Here is a 24,634-nt window from a genome sequence, read left to right as displayed (position 1 = left end):
ACAAAATTCCTTCCATGCACATCTACTTCTTTATGTGAAAAAAGGTTTTTCAGTGCTTAAATGTATAACAATGAAAAATAAGAATAGAATTGCTATTGGTACAGCCATTTTGGAAAACAATATGGAGATTTAATGTAAAAAATTAAAAAATAAGGAATTGCCTGGCAGTCCAGTGGTTAGAACTTGGCACTTACACTGGGTTCAATCCCTGGTGGGGGAACAAAGACCCCAAAAGCCATGTGGCACAGCCAAAAAAAAAAAAACCTTAAATATATAGAATCATAGAACTACCAAATGATCTAGCAACCCCACCTGTAGGTATATATCCAAAGGAAATGAAATCAGTATATGAAAAAGCTATCTGCAGCCCCAAGATCATCATAGCATTATTCATAATAGCCAAGATGTGGAGACAACCTGAGTGTCTGTTGACAGATGAATCGATAAAGAAAATGTGAGATACACACACACACACAGACACACACACACACACAGGAATATTATTTGGCTATAAAAAGGAGGGAATTCCTGCCATTTGTGACAACATGGATGAATCTTGAGGATATTATGCTAAGTGAAATAAGCTAGATATAGAAAGACAAATACTATACGATCTTATTTATATGTAGACTCTAAAAAAGTTGAACTCGTAGAAGCAGAGCATAGAATGCTGGTTGGCAGGGGCTAAGGGATGGGGGAAATGGGGCAATGTTGGTGAAAGGACATAAACTTTTAGTTATAAGATGAATAAGTTCTGGGAATGTACTGCACGGTGACTATAGTTAATAATACTATACTGTACGCTTGAAATTTCTGAGATCTACATGATCTTAAGTGCTCTCATCACACACACAAAAGGTGTGTTAATTAGGTTGATTGTTGTAATCACTTCACAATGTACAGGTATATCAAATCATCACACTGTACATTTTATATATATACAATTTTTATTTCTCAGTTATATCAATATAAAGCTGAAAAAAAAGAATGGAATTGCAATTGGATATTGTTATTCTAGCACTAAGTAATGTTCATGACCTAATTTTTAGAAAGCTATACTTATCTCATTAAGAAACATTTCCAGGACTTCCCTGGTGGTGCGGTGGTTAAGAATCCGTCTGCCAATTCAGAGGGCACGGGTTCAATCCCTAGTCTGGGAAGATCCCACATGCCGTGGAGCAACTAACCCCATGTGTCACAACTACTGATCCTGCACTCTAGAGCCTGCACACCACAATTACTGAGCCCATGTGCCACAACTACTGAAGCCTGTGTGCCTAAAGACCATGATCCACAACAAGAGAAGCCACCACAATGAGAAGCCTGCGCACCGCAACAAAGAGTAGCCTTGCTCGCCACAAATACACAAAGCCTGTGCCCAGCAACAAAGACCCAACACAGCCAAAAATAAATAAATAAATAAACAAATAAACAAATAAAATTATTAAAAAAATTTTTCAGGCATAAAAATATTTTATTTTAGAAAACAATTCTTGTGCTCACTTCAGCAGCACATATACTAAAATTGGAATGATATAGAGAAGATTAGCATGGCCCCTGCATGAGGATGACATGCAAATTCGTGAAGCATTCCATATTTTTATATCTAGGAATAAACCTAACTAAGGAGATAAAAGACCTGTACTCAGAAAACTATAAGACACTGATGAAAGAAATCAAAGACAATACAAACAGATAGAGAGATATACCATGTTCTTGGATTGGAAGGATCAACATTGTGAAAATGACTATCCTACCCAAAACAATTTACAGATTCAATGCGATCCCTATCAAATTACCAATGGCATTTTTCACAGAACTAGAACAAAAAATCCTAAAATTTGTATGGAGACACAAAAGACCCTGAATAGCCAAAGCAATCTTGAGGGGAAAAAAACAGAGCTGGAGGAATCAAACTCCCTGACTTCAGACTATACTACAAAGCTACAGTAATCAAGACAATATGGTACTGGCACAAAAACAGAAATATAGATCAATGGAACAGGATAGAAAGCTCAGAGATAAACTATGGTCAACTAATCTATAACAAAGGAGGCAAGGATATACAATGGAGAAAAGACAGCCTCTTCAACAAGTGGTTCTGGGAAAACTGGACAGCTACATGTAAAAGAATGAAATTAGAACACTCCCTAACACCATATACAAAAATAAACTCAAAATGAATTAAAGACCTAAATGTAAGGCCAGACACTATAAAACTCTTAAAGGAAAACATAGGAAGAACCCTCTTTGACATAAATCACAGCGGGGTCTTTTCTGACCCACCTCCTAGAGTAATGGAAATAAAAACAAAAACAAATAAGTGGGACCTAATGAAACAAAATCTTTTGCACAGCAGAGGAAACTATAAGAAAGATGAAAAGACAACCCTCAGAATAAGAGAAAATATTTGCAAATGAATCAACAGACAAAGGATTAATCTCCAAAATATATAAACAGTTCATCCAGCTCAATATCAAGAAAAAAAACAAACAACCCAATCAAAAAATGGGCAGAAGACCTAAATAGGCATTTCTCCAAACAAGACATACGGATGGCCAAGAGGCACATGAAAAGCTGCTCATCCCTAATTATTAGAGAAATGCAAATCAAAACTACAATGAGGTATCACCTCACACCAGTTAGAATGGGCATCATCAGAAAATCTACAAACAATAAATGCTGGAGAGGGTGTGGAGAAAAGGGAACCCTCTTGCACTGTTGGTGGGAATGTAAATTGATACAGCCACTGTGGAAAACAGTATGGAGGTTCCTTGAAAAATGAAAAATATAGGATTACCATATGACCCAGCCATCCCACTACTGGGCATATACCCAAAGAAAACCATAATTCAAAAAGATACATGCACCCCAATGTTCATCGCAGCACAATTTACAATAGCCAGGTCATGGAAGCAACCTAAATGTCCATCAACAGATGAATGGATAAAGAAGATGTGGCATATACATACAATGGAATATTACTCAGCTGTAAAAAGGAACGAAATTGGGACATTTGTAGAGACATGGATGGACTTAGAGACCATCATACAGAGTGAAGTCAGAAAGAGAAAAATATCATATAGTAATGCATATATGCAGAATCTAGAAAAATGGTACAGATCAACCAGTTTGCAAGGCAGAACTAGAGACACAGATGTAGATAACAAACATATGGACACCAAGTGGGGAAAGCAGGAAGGGTTCAGGTGGGATGAATTGGGAGATTGGGATTGCCATATATATACATTACTAACAAGAAAAAATATATAAGATTGTACACTTTAAATACATGCAGTTTATTGTTTGTCAGTTATATCTTAATAAAAGTCCTTAAAAAATAACACATAAATAAAAGAGAAAAAAAATCAAATTTGTAGTTGAAAATCTTCCCACAATATACCTTCCAGGGCCAGATGATTTTTCTGATTAATCTGTCAAATACAAATTGAAGAAAACACCAGTACTACACACAGTCTTTCAGAAAACAGAGATTGAGAGAACAATTCCCAACTCATTTTAAAAAAAAATAGAAAAAAGAAAACAACTCCAGGGGAAAAGGGAAAGGAAATAGTAGTCCAGAGAGGAAGGGAACAATGTAAAACATTTTACTTTAACAAAGAGGTTATTTGTTTATTTTGTAACAGCTTTATTGAGATGTAATTCACGTACCATACAATTTACCCATTTAAAGTGTACAGTTCAGTGGTTTTTAGTATATTCACAGTTGTACAGTCGTCACCACAATCAATTTTACAACATTTTCATCACCCACAAAAGAAACCCCCTACCCGTTAGCAGACACTCCCCATTTTTCCCCAACTTCCCTAGATCTGAAAACCAGTAATCTACTTTTCTAAAGTTTTTTTAAATTTTAATTAATTTGTTTATTTTATTTATTGGCTGTGTTGCATCTTCACTGCTGCATGTGGGCTTTCTGTAGTTGCGGAGAGCAGGGACTACTCTTCATTGCAGCGTGCAGGCTTCTTATTGCGCTGACTTCTCTTGTTGCGGAGCGTGGGCTCTAGGCTCATGGGCTTCAGTAGTTGTGGCACACAGGCTCAACAGTTATGGCTCATGGGCTCTAGAGCGTAGGCTCAATAGTTGTGGCACACAGGCTTAGTTGCTCCATGGCATGTGGAATCTTCCCAGAGCAGGGCTCGAACCCGTGTCCCCTGCATTGGCAGGCGGATTCTTAGCCACTGCACCACCAAGGAAGCCCAGTAATCTGCTTTTCATCGCTAGAGGTTTGCCTAGTCTGACATTTCATATAAATGGAATCATACAATATGAATTTTTTGTGACTGGATTCTATCACGTAGCAAAATTTTCTCAAGGTTCATCTATGTTGTACCCTATGTCAGTTCCTCATTCATTTTTATGGCTGAATAATATTCAGTTGTGTGGATGTGCCACATTTTGCTTATCCGTTCATCAGTTGATGCACATTTGTTTCCAGTTTTTTGCTGTTCTGAATAATGCTGCTATGAACATTCACTGGCAAGTCTTTGTATGCACACATGTTCTCGTTTTTCATAGGTAAGCACAAGTGGAATTGCTGGGCTATGTGGGAATTTATGTTTTAACTTTTTAAAATAATGTCAAACTGGTTTTCAATGTGGCTACATAATTTTACATTCCCACGAGCAATGTACAAGTGTTCTAATTCCTATATATCCTCCGTAACACTTATTAACTGTTTTTTTTTTATTCTAACCATCTCCATATATGTGAAGTAGTTTTCATCATGGTTTTGATTTGCATTTCCCTGATGGCTAATGACACTGAGCATCTTTCATGCACTTGTTGGCCATTGGTATTTTCTTTTTGCAGAAATATCTATTCAAGTCCCTTGTCCATTTTTTATTGTTGGTTTGTAAGCGTTTTTAACATGTTCTGGATGTGAGTCCCTTATCAGATACATGTTTTGCAAATATTTTCTCCTGTTTTATGTGTTGTCTTTCTTTTCTCTTTCTCAATGATGTCCTTTGAAGCACAAAGTTTTTAATGTTTTTTTGGCCGCATTGCAAGGCATATGGGGTCTTAATTCCCCATCCAGGGATTGGAACTGGGGCCCCTGCAGTGGAAGCACAGAATCCTAACCACTGGACCATAGGGAAGTCCCCACAAAATTTTTAATTTTGATGAGGTCCAATTTATTCATTTCTCCTTTTGTCATTTGTGCTTTTGTTATTGTATCTAAGATGGCTTTGCCTAACTCTAGGATGCAAAGATTTATTTTTAAAGTTTTCTTCAAAGAGATTTATAGTCTTTGCTCTTACATGACTCATTTGGAGTTAATTTTTGTGTATGGTGAAGAAACAGGTACAACTTCATTCTTTTACATGTGGATATCCAGTTATTCCAGCATCCTTTTTTTTTAAGCTCTTTATTGGAATATAATTGCTTTACACTCTTGTACCAGCCTATGAAGTACACCAAAGTCAATCAGCTGTATTTATACACATATCCCCATATCCCCTCCCTCCCGCGACTCCCCCCCTACCCTCCCCGTCCTGGCCCTCTAAGGCATCACCCACCAATGAGTTGATCTCCCTTTGTTACATAGCAACTTCCCACTGGCTATTTTACAGCTGGTACTGTATATATGTCTATGCTACTCTCTCACTTCGTCCCAGATTGCCCTTCGCCCCCCGCCCCCCCAACTCTGTGTCCTCCAGTCCATTCTCTGCATCTGCATCCTTATTCTTGTCTTGTCACTGGTTTCATCAGGACCATTTTTTGTTTGTTTGTTTGTTTTTAGCTTCCGTATATATGTTAGCATACAACATTTGTTTTTCTCTTTCTGGCTTACTTCACTCTGTATGACAGACTCTAGGTCTATCCACCCCATTACATATAGCTCCATTTCATTCCTTCTTATAGCTGAGTAATATTCCATTGTATATATTTGCCACATCTTTATCCATTCATTTGTTGATGGGCATTTAGGTTGCTTCCATGTCCTGGCTATTGTAAATAGTCCAGCATCCTTTTTTAAGAAGACTATTCTTTCCCCATTGAATTGTCTTGGCACCCTTGTCAAAAATCAACTAACTATAAATGCAGGCTTTATTTCTGAATTCTCAGTTCTATTCCACTGATCTATATGTCTATCATAGACCAGAACCACACTGTCTTTGTAGTAAATTTTGAAATGTGAACGTGTGAGTACTCCAGCTTTATTTCCTTTTTCAAAATTGTTTTGGCTGTTTGGGTCCCTTGTATTTCCACATGAATTTTAGGATCAACTTGTCAATTTCTGCAAAAAAGCCAGCTGGGATTTTAATAGGTATTGCATTGACTCTGTAGATCAACTGGGGGAATATTGCCCTCTTAATGATGTTGTCGGGACTTCCCTGGTGGTCCAGTGGTTAAGACTTTGTGCTCCCAACATAGGGGGCCCAGGTTCCATTCCTGGTCATGGAACTAGATCCCGCATGCTGCAACTAAAGATCCCCCATGTGGCAACAAAGATCCCACATTCGGCAACTAAGACCCAGTGCAGCCAAATATACATAAATAAAAAATTTTTACATCTTTATTGGATTATAATTGCTTTACAATGTTGTGTTAGTGTCTGCTGTACAACAAAGTGAATCAGCTATGTGTATACATATATCCCTTTCCTCTTGAGCCTCCCACCCTCCCCATCCCACCCCTCTAGGTTGTCACAAAGCACCGAGCTGAGCTGCCTATGCTATACAGCAGCTTCCCACTAGCTGTTTTACTCATAGTAGTGTATATCTGTCAATGCTACTCTCTCAATTTGCCCCAGTCTTCCCTGCCCCACGCCCGGTGCCAACAAGTCCTTTCTCTACGTCTGAGTCTCTATTCCTGCCCACCACTAGGTTCATTAGTACCATTTTTTGAAATTTCATGTATATGTGTCAATGTATGGTATTTTTTTTTCTCTTTCTGACTTACTTCATTCTGTAAGACAGTCTCTAAGTCCATCAATGCTCTACAAATGACTTAGTTTCGTTCCTTTTTATGGCTAATATTCCACTGTATATATGTACCACATCTTCTTTATCCATTCATCTGTCAGTGGACATTTAGGTCGCTTTAATGTTCTGGCTATTGTAAATGGTGCTGCAATGAACACTGTGGTACATGTATCTTTTTGAATTATGCTTTTCTCAGGGTGTAAGCCCAGTAGTAGGATTGCTGGGTCATATGGTAAATAAATAAATAAATATTTTTTTTAAAAAGCAATATTGTCTTCTAATCCATGAACGTGGGATCTTTCCAACTTTTAAGGTCTTCATTAATTTCTTTCAATAATGTTTTACAGTTTTCAGAGTAAAAATTTTGTCCTTTTTTTCAATGTATTATTAAGTATTTTATGATTTTTGATGCTATATAAGTGTAATTGTATCATTTGTTTCATTTTTGGTTTGTTTGTTATTAGTACAGAGAAACACAATTGACTTTTACATAATGATCTTTTTTAAAATTTTTATTAGAGTGTATATTGATCTTATACCCGCAATCTTGCTGAGCCCACTTGTTAGTTCTAAGAGTTTATTGCTGAATTCCTTAGGACTTTCTATATATAAGATCACGTCTTTTACTTCTACTTCTTCCTTTTCGATCTGGATTCCTTTGATCTCATTTTGTTGCCTAATTGCCTGATAGGACCCCCATTATGATGCTGGACAGAAGTGGGAAGCATGGACAACTCTGTCTCCTTCTCGGTCTTAGAAGGAAAACATTCACTTTAAGCATGAAATTAGCTGTACATTCTGTAAATGTTCTTTATCAACACTGAGGAAGTTTCTGTTTATTCCTAGTTTGCTGTGTCTTTCTCGTGAAAGGGTGTTGGATTTTTGTCAAAAGCTTTTTTTGCAACTATTGAGATGATCACACTTGTACAATTGAGATACAATTTACATACCATAAAATTCACTTTTAAAGTGTACAATTCAGTGGTTTTTAGTATACTTACAAAATTATGCAATCATCACTACCTAATTCCAGAACATTTTCGTCACCCCCAAATGAAATCTCATACTTTCCATTTTCCCTTTTCCTAAGCCCCGGGCAACCACTGTCTACTTCCCGTCTTTATGGTTGTAGCATTTATCAGTACTTCATTTCTTTTTATGGTTGAATAATGTTCCACTGTATGGAAATATCACAGTTTGTTTATCCATTCATTCGTTGATGGACATTTGTGTTATATCCACTCTTTGGCAATTATGAATAATGCTGCCATGCACATTCATGAACAAGGTTTTTCATGAACATACATTTTCAGTTCTCTTGGGTATATACTTAGGAGTAGAATTGCTGGTTTATACAGTAACTATATACTTAGCTTTTTGAGGAACTGCCAAACTGTTTTCCAAAGTGCCTGCACCATCTTACATTCCTACTAACAATGTATGAATGCTTCAATTTCTCTACATTCTCATCAAATCATGTGGTTTTTATCCTTTATCCTATTTACATGATGTATTACACTAACTCATTTTCTGATGTCAAACCAGCTTTGCATTTGTGAGATAAATCATACTTCATCATGGTGTACAATTCTTTTTATATGTTGCTGGATCTGAGTTGCTAATTTTTAAAGGATCTTTGTGAGATATTCATGTACTTTTCTTTTTTCTTTTTTTGGCCATGCTACAAGGCATGTGGAATCTTAATTCCCCGACTGGGATGGAAACTGCCCCCCCTGCATTGGGAGCATGGCATCTTAACCACTGGACCGCCAGGAAAGTCCCCATATTCATGCATTTTTTTAAAATTAATTAATTAATTTATTTATTTTTTAATTATTTTTTGGGGGGGTACACCAAGTTCAATCATCTGTTTTTATACACATATCCCCGTATTCCCTCCTTCCCTCGACTCCCCCCCTCCCTCCCTCGAGTCCCCCCCATCCTCCCCCTCCCAGTCCTCTGAGGCATCTTCCATCCTCGAGTTGAACACCCTTTGTTGTACAACAACTTCCCACTGGCTATCTATTTTACAGTTGGTAGTATATATATGTCATGCATTTTTAAATGGCTGATAGTGGGTGTCAAATTGCTGTGGTATTTAGATTCCATTGAATACCTTTATAATAGTAACATAAGGGGACTTCCCTGGTGGTCCGGTCTTCCCTCTGTGGTCCCAAGCTCTTGCTAGAAACTTGCGGGGCCCATCAGGCAAATGAAAGTGCTGCAGAATTGTCTCCTTTGAAGGCAAGTTAGCAAAGCTTCCACTTATTAACAATGCTTTGGGAGCTTCCTAGCTGGCGCAGTGGTTAAGAATCTGCCTGCTAATGCAGAGGCCACGGGTTCAATCCTAGCTCCAGGAAGATCCCACATGCCGCGGAGCAACTAAGCCTGTGTGCCAAAATAAAATAAAACAATGCTTTGCAATGTCCTATTTGTCAGTCTGTCTCCCTCCTCACCTTCCCCGGGATCTAGCCCAGGAGGGCCTGTCCTGTAACAGATGCTCACTAACCATTCTCTAAGCACTGCTAGGTGCCAAAGGGAAATGTGATGGACCAGACTTAGAGACGGAGAAATGGAACACTGAGCTAGAACTCAAAAAAGATAGTTTAACTTAGGGCTTAAATCCAGGCCATGACAATAATTGCAAGATCTGGGCAAAATTCATTCCTACTTTTCTCATTGTAAATGAGCCTATTAATACCTACATTGGTGGTTTTCTAACTTTCAGACTTTTTTTTACTGGAACCCTCAGGTATATATGCTTTATGTTATGATCAGAATGCAGCACGCATGCAACACACACAACCAAAACAAAAGATCATGAGATGACATTTATTTTTACTTTTAGTAATGCTAACATTTTATTTATTTTTTAAAATTTTATTTATTTATTTATTGGGTGTTTGTTGCTGCATGTAGGTGTTCTCTAGCTGCGGTGAGCAGGGTCTTCTCATTGCAATGGCTTTTCTTGTTGCGGAGCATGGGCTCTAGGTACATGGGCTTCAATAGTTGTGGTACACAGGCTCAGTAGTTGTGGCACATGGTCTTAGTTGCTCCGAGGCAAGTGGGATCTTCCCAGACCTGGGCTCGAACCCAGGTCCCCTGTACTGGCAGGCAGATTCTTAACCACTGCACCACCAGGGAAGTCCCAATGCTAACATTTTAAATTTTAATTTAGTTTATATTTTAAAAATCAGTTACGGCTCATTGAATGGATTTCATGGCCTTATCAGGGGTTTTGACCCACAGTTTAAAAAAGATTGCTTTGCAGGGCTAAATGAGATAATGTATGTAAAGGGTTTAGTCCAGAGCAACGCTCTGGGGAGGTAATAAGGTAAAGGAACCTACATAGTGAAGTAACGGCAGGGATGTGTCAATTAATTCTATTGGCAAGTGCGGAGGAGGAAAACTGAGGATGAATGAATAAAATACACAAAATATCAACAGTGAAAAAATTCCAGTGCATCTTGGAACCTTCCTAGTGCCCATCTTTGCATGGCTAGTTGCTTCTTGGGGTCCTTAACTCGAATCTCCACCCCATGTAGCTCTTCTCCAGCACTAGTTCCTGTCACCCCTCCTTTATCGCACTGTATCCTATTACCCTGTTACTTTCTTCACAGACCCAAGCATATCTGAAGTTAATTATTTATTTGCATGTTTATCACCTGCTATAACTCTTCCACTTTGAGGACAAGAATCTGGTCTATCTCGCTCAACTGCATCCCTGATAAATACAATGCCTAACACGACACTCAAGAAATAGATCTTGAATGAATGAACGACCACAGTGAAAGGAGCAAGAAAGCATTTTAATCAAATATAAATGTAGTCAATGCCTTACAGATTCTTTTTTAAGTTCCAGAATACTTTGTTTTACGATTTATGAAAGTTGGGTGAGAAAACATAATCAAGGGGAAAATGAGTACTTAAGGGGATAGGTATCTAGGAAAGCGGTACCATGAAGTAAGAAATGTCGTTATTTGGATTCTAGTTAGTTTTGTACATATCTTATTTCCCCTTGAGTCCCAGAAGGAGGCCTAGCTGGTCGACTTCTGCATCCCTCGTTAGTGACCAAAACAATTCCCGGAAGGTAGTGGGCGCTCAATAAATATTTGAATAATGAAAGAACCAAGCAGGAAACTAGGAATAGTACATACACGGATGAACGAATTTTCCCGGACAGGCTGCAGTTCCTCCCCAGGGCAGGAGGCGGCGCCAGTGTTACGCCAACTCGGCGGCCGGCAGCTCTTGGACCCTCTGGCTGACCGTCCAACGCCGGGGTCCGAGCCCGTGCAGGAGCTAACCAATAGAAACTCGTCTTAGTTACGAGGTCTGGCAGAAATGTCCAATAACTGTAGCGGGTCTATGCAAGGGGCGGTGCCAAGAGGAGGGGCGGAGGGAAGCAGTTAGAGGTGGGAGTCGGCGTTGCGGGCCGGGCGGGGGCCTCGGAGCTGCGATGCGGACGGGGCCGCGCCGGTGACCCGAGGTGCCGCCCGACATGAACTCGCTGGAGCAGGCGGAAGGTAAGGTGCGCCCTCTGGGCCGCCCGGGCCTGTCCCGGACTCCTCCTGGAAGCTGGCGGGGCTCCGGAGGTGCCGGAATCGTGGAAACCCTGTCCGGAGGGAGGAGGCCGCGAAGGGTGGGCTGACGGGGCCCGGAGCTGGGGGGCGCGGGGGGCGGCCCGGGGGCCGAGAGGCGGCCGTGTCCGGCTGGGCGCTGCTTCCGGCGCGCGTGGCCTCTGCGGGCGCTGGGGGCGCACCGCGTCAGCTCCCCCCGTTCCGCCGGTTTCAAGCGGGGAGCTTCGCGCCCGGGCTACTTTTATTTTTTATTCATTGGCAAACATTTGTAGTCTGTGCCTTTTAGTGTGCTAATTGACTCACGTAATTTTGTTTTAATAACCGCACGAGTTTTATCCTTAATTCCTGCCGTGGTTTCTGGTAACTGCCAGGGTAAGGGAGTGCCTCTTAGTGTCTTTTTTAAAAAGTTTAAAAAACGCAACTGAAAATGATACCCCATCTTGCTCATTCGTTTTAAAAAACGCAACTGAAAATGATACCCCACCTTGGACGCCGCGGGGAACCAGGCTCCGGCGCTCCTAAAGTGCCGCGGAGATCACCTGTAACCTCTTGGGAAGGAGGAGAAGGGAGCGTGTTTCGGTACCCACCCGTTAGCCGTACGGGAAGTCCAGACTGAAAGCCTAGCCATTCATTAAATGTAAGGGCCAGAAGTGAGAATCCGCTAATTGCGTTCAAATAGACTTCGAAGACTTTGGTGCTAGGTAATAACGTGATTCTGTCTAGTAGAGGGTTCTTGATTCCAACAGAATGAAAACTCGACCTGATTTTGATCCTTTATTTGCAGCCTCCCAAATTTCTAGCTTTGGGCGCCTGCTGAGGCTGCTGCTGTTTTTCCACATACCATTTTACGAAGCTTCTATAAGTGAACCAGCCAGTTTCCTTATATGTGAAATGGGAGTTAAAGAAACCTAATGTTTTTGTCAAGTACTTAAAGCTGTCATAGTAAAGAAGTAAACAGTGCAGTGATACATGTAAGTTGGTGTGCAAGACCTGAAGCAGTTAGAGTATCTAAAATTCATGTTAATAGATTCAAACTAGTAAGAGTAGCTATTTAGAAAATTTAAATCTTTTTACCTAGATCTCAAGGCTTTCGAGAGGAGACTTACTGAATATATTCATTGTTTGCAACCTGCCACTGGACGTTGGAGAAGTAAGTACCTGGGTGTTTTTTTAAGGGAAAATAAACTCACAATTGTTACTTTTATTCCTGCCTACCAATGATTTGCTTTCATGTAAAACTTCTAATTAACAACTGCTTGCTTTATTAAACCATAAGATTGCCTTTCACCTTCACAGTTTTAAATTTAACATTGTAAATAATGGCATTATAAAGAAAACTTAAGAAAAGTAACTGACAACCCTAAAAGAATACTCAATTTTGTGTGGCTGAATTTTTACATTTCCATTAAAATAAATATATGGTATTAAACAAATATTACAAATCTGATAACCAGCACACATAGTGAAAATTTCAGTAGTTTTTTTGAGCAGTTTTACAGTTTTGTCTACAAACTATTGAAATTTCCTTAAAGTTTGTTAAGGAAAGTGATATTCAGCGAGTACTGGAATATATGATTTGAAAGAATTGTGATTACTGCCCCATGGAAATATATAGGAAATGCAGGCAATGTACAAGTGATGACATCACGAAGCAAAATATTTTGTTATCTTATGTTGGGGCAGTCTTGATTTCTTGGCTGTTCATTGTTGAAATTTAATTTCTACTGAGAAGGAAATACAGCAGCATATGTTGAGGACATACTCTATTTTGAAGTATAATTCAGTTTGTGGGACCAGACTGAAGAGTACTATTGAAGTTAAGGGTCTTTTCCTATGTCAAGATTTTTTTGTGTAATTTTTCTTAAATCTATTTGCAAAGTTTTAATCATATGCTACAGGAATACCTGGTTTTTCTCAGGTTCTCCAGTTTACCTAGGAATTACCCCCAAAACCTTCCTTCGCTTGAGAATCTTTTAAAATATATACAATACTATTTTATCTCATAAAATGTAACATAATGAACACACTTTTTCTCTGATTCATGATCTCAGTGCTTACGTATAAATGACGTGAGCTTGTTCATTGTACCAAAGTATGTGTATGAGATCCCTTCTAGTGGGTTTGATTTTGATTTTTGCATCATTAAAAAAATTTTGTTTATACTTTAGTATATTTCTTATTGGAAATGTAGAATTATAAGAAACTGAGTTTAATCTGTTCTGAGCTGAGAACATAACTGAAATTTTGAGTCTATTAAATATCTAAAGTGAGATTGTTTTTCTGTGATTTGCCTCTTCTAAAAGTATATCACCATGAATTCTAGATAGTTAAGGTTTTACTGTATTTCTGTTGTTTTTTGAAGCTTGGTCTCTACATTTTAAAAATGTATGCATCCCAACTGAAACACAGTAACTGTCTTGGTCTCCAGAATATTAACTACGTCTTGGTGCCCCTTTATTATTTTTTAGTAATACCATTTGTTCCTAAGTTTTATTTATGACCTATTTAGAATTTCTAAAATAATTCTAGCTTGTAGAGAAAGATACCTTTTCTAACTAATACTATCAGCAATTTCTATCCCAACCTTCCTTAAGTCCCTTAAAGAAAATCTGATACTGATTGATGTGCTGCACACTTCTTGACACTGACCTTTGTTTAATTCAACAACAGGCGGTTGTCTGCAAGGCAAAATTCTTTAGTCCAGATTCTCAGTGCATTCATAAAAGAGCCTTTGTTTGGTTTGTTTACATTAAAAAGTGAGGTTTTGGGGTGGTTTGATGGAGGATTTTTTGTTTTGAATTTAAAAGATCAGTGTAAAGCACATTGAAAGTTACGTATCAAAATCTTACATTAAAGTTTACTATCTTGGTTCTTACTGCTTTTAATTTCATTAATCTTCAGAAATACTGACTAAAGTAATAAGGAGGGCAGTATCCTTCTCAGTTACTAAGGTTCACATTGTTTTAGAGAATTCCTCAAGGTCAAATGGCAAGTCTCCTAATTCCTGAGTGGAGTACATTTTCCATTTAATGAAGTGCTGCATCCTTTGGCTGTCATTTATTAAGAACTGGTGATAGTGTCACATTAATAGCTTATTTCATTACTAATTTCGTGTTTATCTTTCATCAGTGCTTCTTATAGTGGTATCTGTCTGTACAGCTACTGGTGCCTGGAACTGGTTAATAGATCCCGAGACGCAAAAGGTAGAAATTTTGCTTTAAAATCTTTAATAGATTGAGACAGTGGATATAGCTGTGCTTTTGTTCTTTGTAAAGTATTAATCAAATGCTACCTATTAGTACTAGAAGTGATATTAATCATTATATTAAAAATATGCCTGATCTTAATTTGCTTGAGAAAAAATTTGGCTGGCCGTTGTGGGTTAAGTATCTTTGCGGAGAAGAAGGCCTAAGAAATACTACCTCACTTACATTACTTCTCATTCATTTCTGAACTTGTATGCAGTTTTTATGTATCTCACTTTTACATATTTCAGTGTAAAAATTGTCTTTATTCTGTTTTGTTCATTTAGTGTTATCAGTGCCCGCTTTTACAAATTGTAAAACAACATTTTCTTCTGTGAGTCATCTTTGTTAATGCCTTTCCTCATCCCATAAAGCACTTGAGACAACTTTGCAGGAAATAGTATGTTAAAATAGCAAATAGAAATGTAATAGACAGCCAAGACTAGAAAGAAACAGATTACAGTAGGAGGTCAAAACCAGGAAGGAAACCAGGTCACTGATATCATAGGTGCTGTGGGCCAGCAGAATTGCCAGGGTTGAGTTATAAATTAGTCTCTAAAGTCACAGCCAGTTCCATGGGTTTCATTGTATGTGAAGAGAACACATGTGTAAGTTCTTTAAGCTAGCAAGGCTTTTCTTTCTCAGCATTTATCTTTTTAAAAAAAAAAACTCTGCCTTAAGTTTAATATAGGAAACACTGAGAGATCTTCCATTGGACACTGTCTAAGAATATCCCTGTACCAAATGCAATAACAAGTTTCATAATGTTATTTATTTTTTAATTAAATTTATTTATTTATTTATTTTATTGGCTGTGTTGGGTCTTCGTTGCTGCACACGGGCTTTCTCAAGTTGCGGCCAGCGGGGGCTTCTCATTGTGGTGGCCTCTCTTGTTGCAGAGCACAGGCTCTAGGCACATGGGCTTCAGTAGTTGTGGCTCACGGGCTCTAGAGTGCGGGCTCAATAGTTGTGGCACACAGGCTTAGTTGCTCCGCGGCATGTGGTATCTTCCTGGGGCAGAGCTCAAACCCATGTCCCCTGCGTTGGCAGGTGGATTCTTACCCACTGCGCCACCTAGGAAGTCCATAATGTTATTTCTTGAAGCATCCTTTGATGAAAGCTAATAGCATATTTCTCAAATTTCTACCTCTTTCTACCAACTTGTGCCTTAATTTCAAACTTGGGCTTTTTTAATTAGAGACGTAATCGTCTTCAGTTTTTTCAGTGAAGGTTTTTTCCTCCAGTTCAGCTTTATTTAGGTAGTGATGATGTAATTTTCTCAAATTTAACCCTACTTCCTCTTTTAAACTGTAATTAGGTATACTACTTCCAGTAGCTTTATTGACAACCTTTTGGGTTATACAGAAGAAAAATCTAATAATAAAGCTTTTGTCAGCAGTCTGAATGGCAGTTCAGACAGCGGGGGGTTATTTATCATGTAGACTCCCTGACTTCACCCACTGAGGTGGAGATATAAAAAGATAGGAAGCAGAGGAGGTTGGTGATGGGATTTCATGTTAATAGAGGGGTTTTTGTGATGGATAGGAAACTCTTCCGTGTGTTCATTTATATAAATCTGATCTTAAGGCTGCGCTTGGTACTCATCTTTAGGGGAAGAGTGAAGAAGGCTGGCAAGAAGGTTGAAAAAGGTCTATCATGGGAAATGAATCTGACTTCTAATTGGGAAAAATATAAGCTGATTTCATCTAGTTGAGATCTTAATAAAATACAGAATTAAGTGTAATTTGAAATAGGCCCAAAACTCTGTAGTTCATATAATTTTCTAAATTAGGTGAGAATGTAACTATTAGCCTAAGGGTTGGCTCTTTGTATTTCAGTATTTAATGTCCACAGACCTGACAGGAGTTTTAAATAGCCATTGTGCCTGTAAGAGGAGTTGCAAACGTAAAAGCCAGTAGCTAGCTGGAAGAACACAAGGAGAGAAAAAATATGGCAAACTGGAAAGTATGTGAATGTCTGAACTAGAGGAGGAAACTGTTACCTGGATGCAGTTGATTGTTGCCATGGAGGAAAAAAGGCTAATACCGACTAATCTAATTAAAATTAAAACACTGTATGTGCTAATAGTGTGCAGGGCACATAAAACATAGCTGGCCTGTGGGAATTAAACTGTCCTCAAAGGTTTGAGAAGACATTACTCTGGAATATTAACCTTTCTTCAGGATCTCATCCTTCTGGGAGCTTCTTCCTTCCTGGTGTTTTCAACCTGTCCCATGCTAGGCCAGTGCTCTTCATAAGTTTAGTTCTCTGTCTTGAAACATGTACACATATCTTAGTATGAGAGTGGAGTGCAGATACAAATTTATTTAACCAGTCCCATGCTAGGCCAGTGCTCTTCATAAGTTTAGTTCTCTGTCTTGAAACATGTACATATATCTTAGTATGAGAGTGGAGTGCAGATACCCTTAGCTTGGTTCTGTTGCTCCTATTTAGTTTCTAGTCCATTCAGTTACTTTTTCTAGACTCTAAATACTTGTCTTCTCAGTCCACATTCCAGTTTCCCAGTAGTCTGGCTTCAGTGCCTACTCTTGTTCCAGTCCTGGATCCTGTACCCTTTTCCTTCTACGTGCTCTTAGAATTGTGTATGGTCCTGTTTTCTGCTATCAACTGATTGTGCTCGGATCTGAAATTAGCCCTGTGTTTCCGTTGAACTCTAATTTTTTATGGATAGCTACTCATCCTTTTCCCCTGCTGGAATGTTCTGTGGCCATCTAAATCTAGTAGCTTCAAAACCAAACTCATATTTTGCCTCTTTGAAAGAGAAAGGGTGATGCTGGAACTGAGTCTTATAAGGCTGTGCGGGAGCTAGCCAAGTGCAGAGGGGAAAAGGAAAACAGTAGCGTAAGTGTGCAGGTGTGGCAGGAGATGATTAGACTGAGACCAGGTTGTGAATGGCAGAGTTTGCTCACCTCTGCTTTTTGACAGGTAAGGTAATTAGATCACCTCTGACTTGTGTTTTCATTGAGATCAGAGGCCTCATCTTCATTCATTGGACAGTATTTATTGAGCACCTATATTTGCCAAGTGTTTTTTCAGGTAGTGGGAGAGTAATGATGCCCAGGACAGTGTCCCTTCTCTGGGGGAACTCGTAGTCTTGTGCTTTTGAAATTACTTCTCACTAGGAAGGGTTCAGTAACTATTTTTGGTAGGGTGTTTTTTTGTTGTTGTTATAGGAATGAACTGGTAATGGTTCGTGCATTTGGAATGAATGGAGGGAATATTGCTACATTGACCTGCTACATTGAAAATATAAAACATACATTAATTTTTATAGCATAGCAATATGGAGAACTAGTGTTTTTGGAAGTCTCCAGATTCTCATATTTTATCTTTTTTTGGCCATGCCACACAGCTTGCAGGATCTTAGTTCCCTGGCCAGGAATGGAACCTGGGCCTCAGCAGTGAAAGCCCAGAATCCTAACCACTAGGCAACCAGGGAACTCCCCAAATTCTCATATTTTAGATAATTAAATGTTACATACATTCATGCACAAGTGGGGAGGTAGGAATCAATATTGTTCTAAGATTTTTAACGTTTTTATATTTCAAACTCTTCCTTTACAGGTGTCGTTCTTCACATCATTATGGAACCATCCATTTTTCACCATTAGCTGTATCACTTTAATAGGCTTGTTCTTTGCTGGAATACACAAGAGAGTAGTTGCACCGTCAATGTATCCTTTACCATGAATTGAGTTTTATTTTCTGAACTAAATTATAGCACTTTCTCAATCTCTAGGTGTTTTTAAAACCTTATCTTGAAATAAAAATTTTCCTTTGACCACATTTATACAGTATAGCTGCTCGATGTCGAACTGTATTAGCAGAGTACAACATGTCTTGTGATGATGTAAGTATTTTCATGAGAAAACTATAGACGTGTGAAAGGACTGAAGTGTTTTGGCTTACGTAAAACAGACATTTTATTAACAATAAATTGTCTCCATGGAATTAATAGGGGGAATATTCGTTGTAGCATTGATTCTAAGACACTTTTTCTTTTACAGTGTAACATCTCAGAAAATTGAGATGCTTCTAATAATCAGTGGTGTCTTACAATTAAATTGGTAGAGTTGAGAGTTTAATCTTTCCTAATGGCATAGTCATGATCCATCTTCTAATTGAAGCTGTCTTAGATTCAGTGAATTACAGTGGTCATTATTGGCCAAAAATGGCTCAGTGGGAGTTGGTTTTGTAAACTTCTGTTATGTATCTCATGCTGTTCCATATGTAGGATTTTAAAGAGTCATAGGTTAATTGACAAGACTGCGGGCATAGGAACCTACCGTGTTTTTAAAAGTTAATTACATATCAATATAAGAATCACTCACAATTTTGATTTATTTATAAAAGCATTTTTACCTTCAATATAAATAACTTTTAAGTAATACCTACCCAGTATAGAAAATTAGAATAAAAAGCCAAAAATAATAGGGCAGAAAGACAGCTGGATCAGTGGAAGAGAATAAGGATTAAACAGTGCAATTTTTTAAAAATTAGTAGAAGATAAGAGCAGTCTTTCAAGCCAAAAGAGAAGAAATAGGCTATTTGTAGTGTTGACACAGTTGGCTCTTCATTTGGAAAAAATGAATTTAGATTTCTACCTCACACCAATTAAAAGTAAATTCCAGGTAAAATCTTAAATAGGTTTAAAAAGGCGTATACATCACACCATAAAAGAATTAGAAGAAAATATAGAAGGATATGTTTATAACCTTGGGATAGGAAAATGTCTTATTAAGAAACAAAACAAATGCCATAATGGAAGAAGTTGGATACATTTAATTGCACCAACATTTGAAGATTTTGTACAGCAGAAGGCAAGAAGTTAAGCAGTAATTAGAAGAAATCATTTGTAAGGTATCTAATAGATGAAGGGTAGCATCCAGAATATTCGAAGACCTATTAAAAATCCATAATAAAAAGACAAATAGTACCTTTTTAAAATGGAAAAGGTCCGTCACAGAAGTGGAAATACAGATGGCCAATAAACATGTAAAGACTGGACAGCCTCATTTGTGATCAGGGAAATGCAGAGTGAAACTGAGGTCATTTGTAATACCTGTCAGATTGGTAAAATTAAGTAACTCCAGTATTGTGGTGAAATAATGCAGCCACACACTGCTTGTTGGAGATATACATTGATGCAGCCATTTCGAAGGGCAGTTTTCATCTTTCTTATAAAAGTGTAATATATGCATGCCTCATGACCCAACCATTCTACTTTTCTCCGGCTACCCTGGTTGGGGGGACCATCACGGAGACAAGTACAAGGTTGTTCATTGTAACATCTTTAGCAGTAGTGAAAAAAATGGAAATAATTCTTGTTTCTCAACAGGGGAGTGGTAAAATTGGTTATGTTAAAGCCACATCGTAGGAAATCAGAAGTATGTCTGTAAATATGGACATGAAAGTATCTCTGAGACACAAAAAGTAAATTACCAAACAGTATGCTCAGTTTGGTACTTTTTTTTTTTAAGTTTTAATTATGTAAATTTCCAAACATAAAAAAGCCAAGAGAAGAGCTAAATGAACTTCCATGTATCATTGGCCATTGTCAACAATAAATCAACTCATGGCCATTCTTATCTCATGTGTACCCCTGCCCACCTTCCCCATCATCAGGTTATTTAAAGACAAATCCCAAGTGATTTATTTTACCCTCAGTGAGCATGATAGAAGCACCAAATTTTTTATTCACTCAGGTGAATGTAAATCCATAGAAACCAATCTGGAAGAATTCATGCTAAAACTGATTTCCTCTTTAAGAGGGCTAGAATTTGAGGTAAATGGAAGGATGACTTCAGCTTGTCTTGTTTGAACTTTGTATAACAAGATTACATTAATGTCCTGTGTAATTTAAAATAGATTTAAAGTGGATTAAAACCATGGTGTTTTTATACAATGGAATACTATACATTTTATATTGTAATAGCAATATAAAAGGGTACAAACTGCTGAAACATAGTAACATTGATGAATTTCAGAAATAGAGTAAAAGAAGTAGATGCAAAAGAACACACAGTGTGTGATTCCATTTACTTAAAGATCAGAGGCAGGCAGGTTTATTTATGGTAAGCAGTTATGTGGTGCAAGGAGTAGGGGGTACCATTGACCTTGGAAAGAGCATGGCGGGGAACTTTCTGAGTGGTGCTGATATTCTGTAGCTTGATCTGGGTGGTGGCAACATGGGTATATACATTTGTCAAAACCCATAAAACCGTAAGATTTGAGCATTTTTATTGTACATGAATTATAACCAGTAAGACAGTAGAAAAACAGTATCAGAGTTATACCAAGATATAAAGGAATTACCAAAAATTAAATGAAACTGAGAATTGAGAGGGAGGCAGAATCCTGATAGCACTTGACCTGAGGATAATAAAATGTGTTCCTAAAAACCACCTAGAATTTTACCAACCAAAGATAATCACTATGTTTTATATTTTATTGTGTATTCTCATTTACTTTTATAAAAGAAAGATGTTATAATCAAGTTTATGAATAAAGAACCATTAAAAAAAATAAAAAGATGTTACGAATAATTCATATCTGCTTCTTTGACCCAACATTAGGATATAAGAGCCACCATATATTGGGCATTAACTGTGTGCGGGGTTCCGGGCCTGTTTTTTTAATCTGCATGATCTCAAGTGAGGTTTTCCATTTTGTTTAATTCCATACTGTCCCATTCTATGAACGCATCATAATTTAATCCCCATGTCCACACTTTGCAAGTTATATATATTGTACATTTTTCATTAGAACTTAAGCTCCATGAGGACGAGGAACTTCGTCTAGTTCATTGCTGGGTCCGTAGCATTTCACAAGGTCTGGCATGTAATAGGCATTCAATAAATGCTCAGTTAATAGCACCTAAATGTACATCTTTACACTTACATCTAGTTTCCTTCAGATAAATTCCTAGAAGTGGAATTGTTTGGATTACATGGTGTGTACTTTTTTTTCCCTTTTTTTTGGATAAATGTGACGGCCTTACAGAAGAGCCGTATCCATGTGTACTGAATACCAGCAGTGTCTGAGTGTCTCTTGTTTCCAGCCATTGGTTTACACTTTAACTTGAGGAAATTAGTGTTAATGTTAGGAAAAGGGGAAAGTTTTTATTCAAATACACAGTTTTATTTATGTTTTATAGACTTCACTTGGTAAGGAGCATACATCAGTCTTGTAATTGGAATTTTATTTTATCCAGTGCGTTGGTTGGCTGATTTTCTGTGGATAGAGAATTCATCAAATATAGATTGTATGTGTGTGTTTTAAAGTACTAAAGATTTTATTTTATTTTATTTTTTTCTTCTTTGGAGAAATTTAGATCTTCTGCGCTTTTTGTAAAATTCATCTTTATTGGAGTATAATTGTTTTGCAATGTTGTGTTTCTACTATTAAAGTACTAAAGATTTTAGAAGAAAGTCCCACACAAAGAACACTTTGAAAACATAATTATTAATTGCTTAATCTTTAGTAAATATGGGGGAGTGTTCTAATGCCCTTTAAGGTTTCTAGATAAGTGGTGATGTTTTTAATAGAACTGTATGTTTTTAAATTTTTTTTTTTTTTTTTTTTTCATTTTTACAGACAGGAAAACTAATTTTGAAACCTAGGCCTCACGTTCAGTGACAATCTGCATTCATTGTTATGGGACTTAAAACAACTTTTCTTCAAAAAGTGATAGAGCAAAAAGCCATAAAGGATTCCTTTTACAGTTGGATATGTGAACGTCATAGCAACAATGGACAAGAAGTGTGCAATATTTACCCAGATTATCTTCATGATGATGACTCAAGTTATCAGTGCTTTGATACCTTTGATTATCTGTGTTTCAGTATTAGTGTCACTTTAGTACTTCAGATCCTGCAAAGGTTTTTGCAGATGAAGTATATATGTATGTTACTAAGTTAAACTTAGAAACAGAACCTCATCCAGTTTTTATAATGTATTTTTGCAAACTACTGTAAATAGCAAATCATTGACAATGTTAAAAAGGAAACGTTATGTGGACTTTGTTCTCCTGCACCAGTATTTCAGGAACATCTGCTTGCCATCTCCACAGCTCTTTAAAACCAGCTATTACATATAGCTGTGCCTTTCATTCTTACACTCCTCTCTTTTAATCATAATGCAGGAAAAACATCGGATTGAGCTTAGACTAAGGAAAATTCATTTCCATTATGTTGTAAAAAATTATAGATGTTTTGAGAAACAATTTTTGTTAAAGTAGATAGTGAACTTCAGCCACTATTGTGATATTTTCCAGTTCATTGTTTTCATTTAATGCTAAATATACTTTATATTTTTTTAATGATTTTAAGAACACTCCAAAGGCTTCTGAATAGACAAGTTTAGTTATAAATTATGTATTGTCTGGGAATTTGATAGTCACCATTTTAGATAATTGGATTTTATGCTGTGGTAGACATGCTGTTACACTAGTTTTGTGCAGGTGTGATTGATCATCCACTCCATCACAGGGATAACTTGGGAGCAGTGCCACAAACTAGAGTCTACAATTCTCACTGTTTAGAGAGTGTTAATGACATACTGTGTATGTATATTAGCAACATGTACTATAATAGCCCTTAGAATTAAACTGTTGGGATTGCTGTAAATATTTTAAAGAACTGGAGGTGCCTTTTACCTGTTTGTTAGAAGATTTTGAAAGGTTTAAATTATTTCATGAGCAATCTTTTAAATTTCATTTAAAGTAAAGCAGAGAATTCAAAGACAGGACAAAAAGACTTTTTAACAAGGCTGCCATTTATCTTAAATGTGTTCATCTTGGCTTTCACATGTATAAAATTTTATTCTTTGAACTGCAGCAATAAAACCCTCTGCTCCTACAAAGTCTTAAGAGGGTATTCTATATATTCTACATTGTTTTATTTCCTGTAAATTTTGTAGGTAAATATGTGCATAAAAATAAATACTTTATATATACTTAGTGCTTGGGCTTTTTCCTTGGTTCATTTTAAGTCTGTAACTGAAAAAAAAAAAATTTTTTTTTTTAGACATACTATGTGTGTCAGATACAGGCTAACATAAAATGAGTCAGATACATGTTGAGTAAAATGAGATATTTTACTGTAATTCTGTGTCCAGTAGAGAAAATTTCAAGTAGCAATTGAAGGTACCCAATTTATTAGGCTGTGAATGCTTTTGATATTTCTTTTTTAAAAAATATTTATTTATTTATTTGGCTGCACTGGCTGTTAGTTGCAGCATGCAGGATATTCATTTGTGGCATGCAGCTAGTTCCCTGACCTGGGGTCGAACCCAGGCCCCCTGCCTTGGGAGTGTGGAGTTCCAACCGCTGGACCACCAGGGAAGTCCCATTTTAATATTTCTTATTTATCGTTGTCTGATAACATTTGGTGTTCAATTAGGAAATGCAGGTTTTCTCAAAAATTGAGCTTTACAAACTTGGATCGCTAGTTTCCCCCAAGACTATAAAGCTGAAGAGGGATTTTATATGTCCTAAATCCTTTTTGGAATCATCAGCTACTTTGTGTATTTAACAAAAGCCTTGAATCTTTTCCCCTAGAAAAATATGTCTGTTTATGTACATGTACTATGCATGTACTTGGAGGGGATTTCAAAAATTTCGTACTGCCAGGCTACTTGGAATCCATTGGCTCCAAGAAAGAAACTTTTGTGACAGTTCCAAAGATTTTTCATACCTTTACTTCTAACAGAACAATTCATTTTCCAAAAAAGTATTTGCTCTGGTTGAAATGGCCCAAGGATCCTGGAGCTTCCCTTGTGGTCCGGTGGGTAAGGGGGGCCCAAGTTCTGTCCCTGGTTGGGGAGCTGGATCCCACATGCA

General features: G+C 37.5%; 1 protein-coding gene and 1 non-coding gene across 2 annotated transcripts; both read left to right on the top strand.

The window, feature by feature from the left end:
* The first annotated feature begins 1,495 nt into the window (after window positions 1-1,495).
* LOC130839440 (U6 spliceosomal RNA) lies at window positions 1,496-1,602 on the top strand. Its single transcript, XR_009049838.1, has one exon. It is a non-coding gene; the product is annotated as a U6 spliceosomal RNA (small nuclear RNA).
* Window positions 1,603-11,319: 9,717 nt separating this feature from the next.
* CNEP1R1 (CTD nuclear envelope phosphatase 1 regulatory subunit 1) lies at window positions 11,320-23,749 on the top strand. Its single transcript, XM_057713181.1, has 6 exons — window positions 11,320-11,473; window positions 12,606-12,677; window positions 14,657-14,730; window positions 18,358-18,467; window positions 18,589-18,643; window positions 22,390-23,749. The coding sequence occupies exons 1-6, from the start codon at window positions 11,449-11,451 to the stop codon at window positions 22,429-22,431; spliced, it is 378 nt and encodes a 125-aa protein (XP_057569164.1). The 5' UTR covers window positions 11,320-11,448; the 3' UTR covers window positions 22,432-23,749.
* The last annotated feature ends 885 nt before the right edge of the window (window positions 23,750-24,634 follow it).

Source organism: Hippopotamus amphibius, chromosome 16 (assembly GCF_030028045.1).
Source record: "Hippopotamus amphibius kiboko isolate mHipAmp2 chromosome 16, mHipAmp2.hap2, whole genome shotgun sequence".
NCBI lineage: Eukaryota > Metazoa > Chordata > Mammalia > Artiodactyla > Hippopotamidae > Hippopotamus > Hippopotamus amphibius.
Note: the sequence above shows the minus strand (reverse complement) of the source record. Positions and strands in the feature narration are given on the sequence as shown.

Bases quoted from the DNA above. Each gene is read 5' to 3' on its own strand.
- CNEP1R1 (XM_057713181.1), top strand. From the start codon at position 11,449: ATGAACTCGCTGGAGCAGGCGGAAG. The intron at 12,678-14,656 runs GTAAGTACCTGG...ATCTTTCATCAG, and splicing joins TGCCACTGGACGTTGGAGAA to TGCTTCTTATAGTGGTATCT. The intron at 18,644-22,389 runs GTAAGTATTTTC...TCATTTTTACAG, and splicing joins ACAACATGTCTTGTGATGAT to ACAGGAAAACTAATTTTGAA.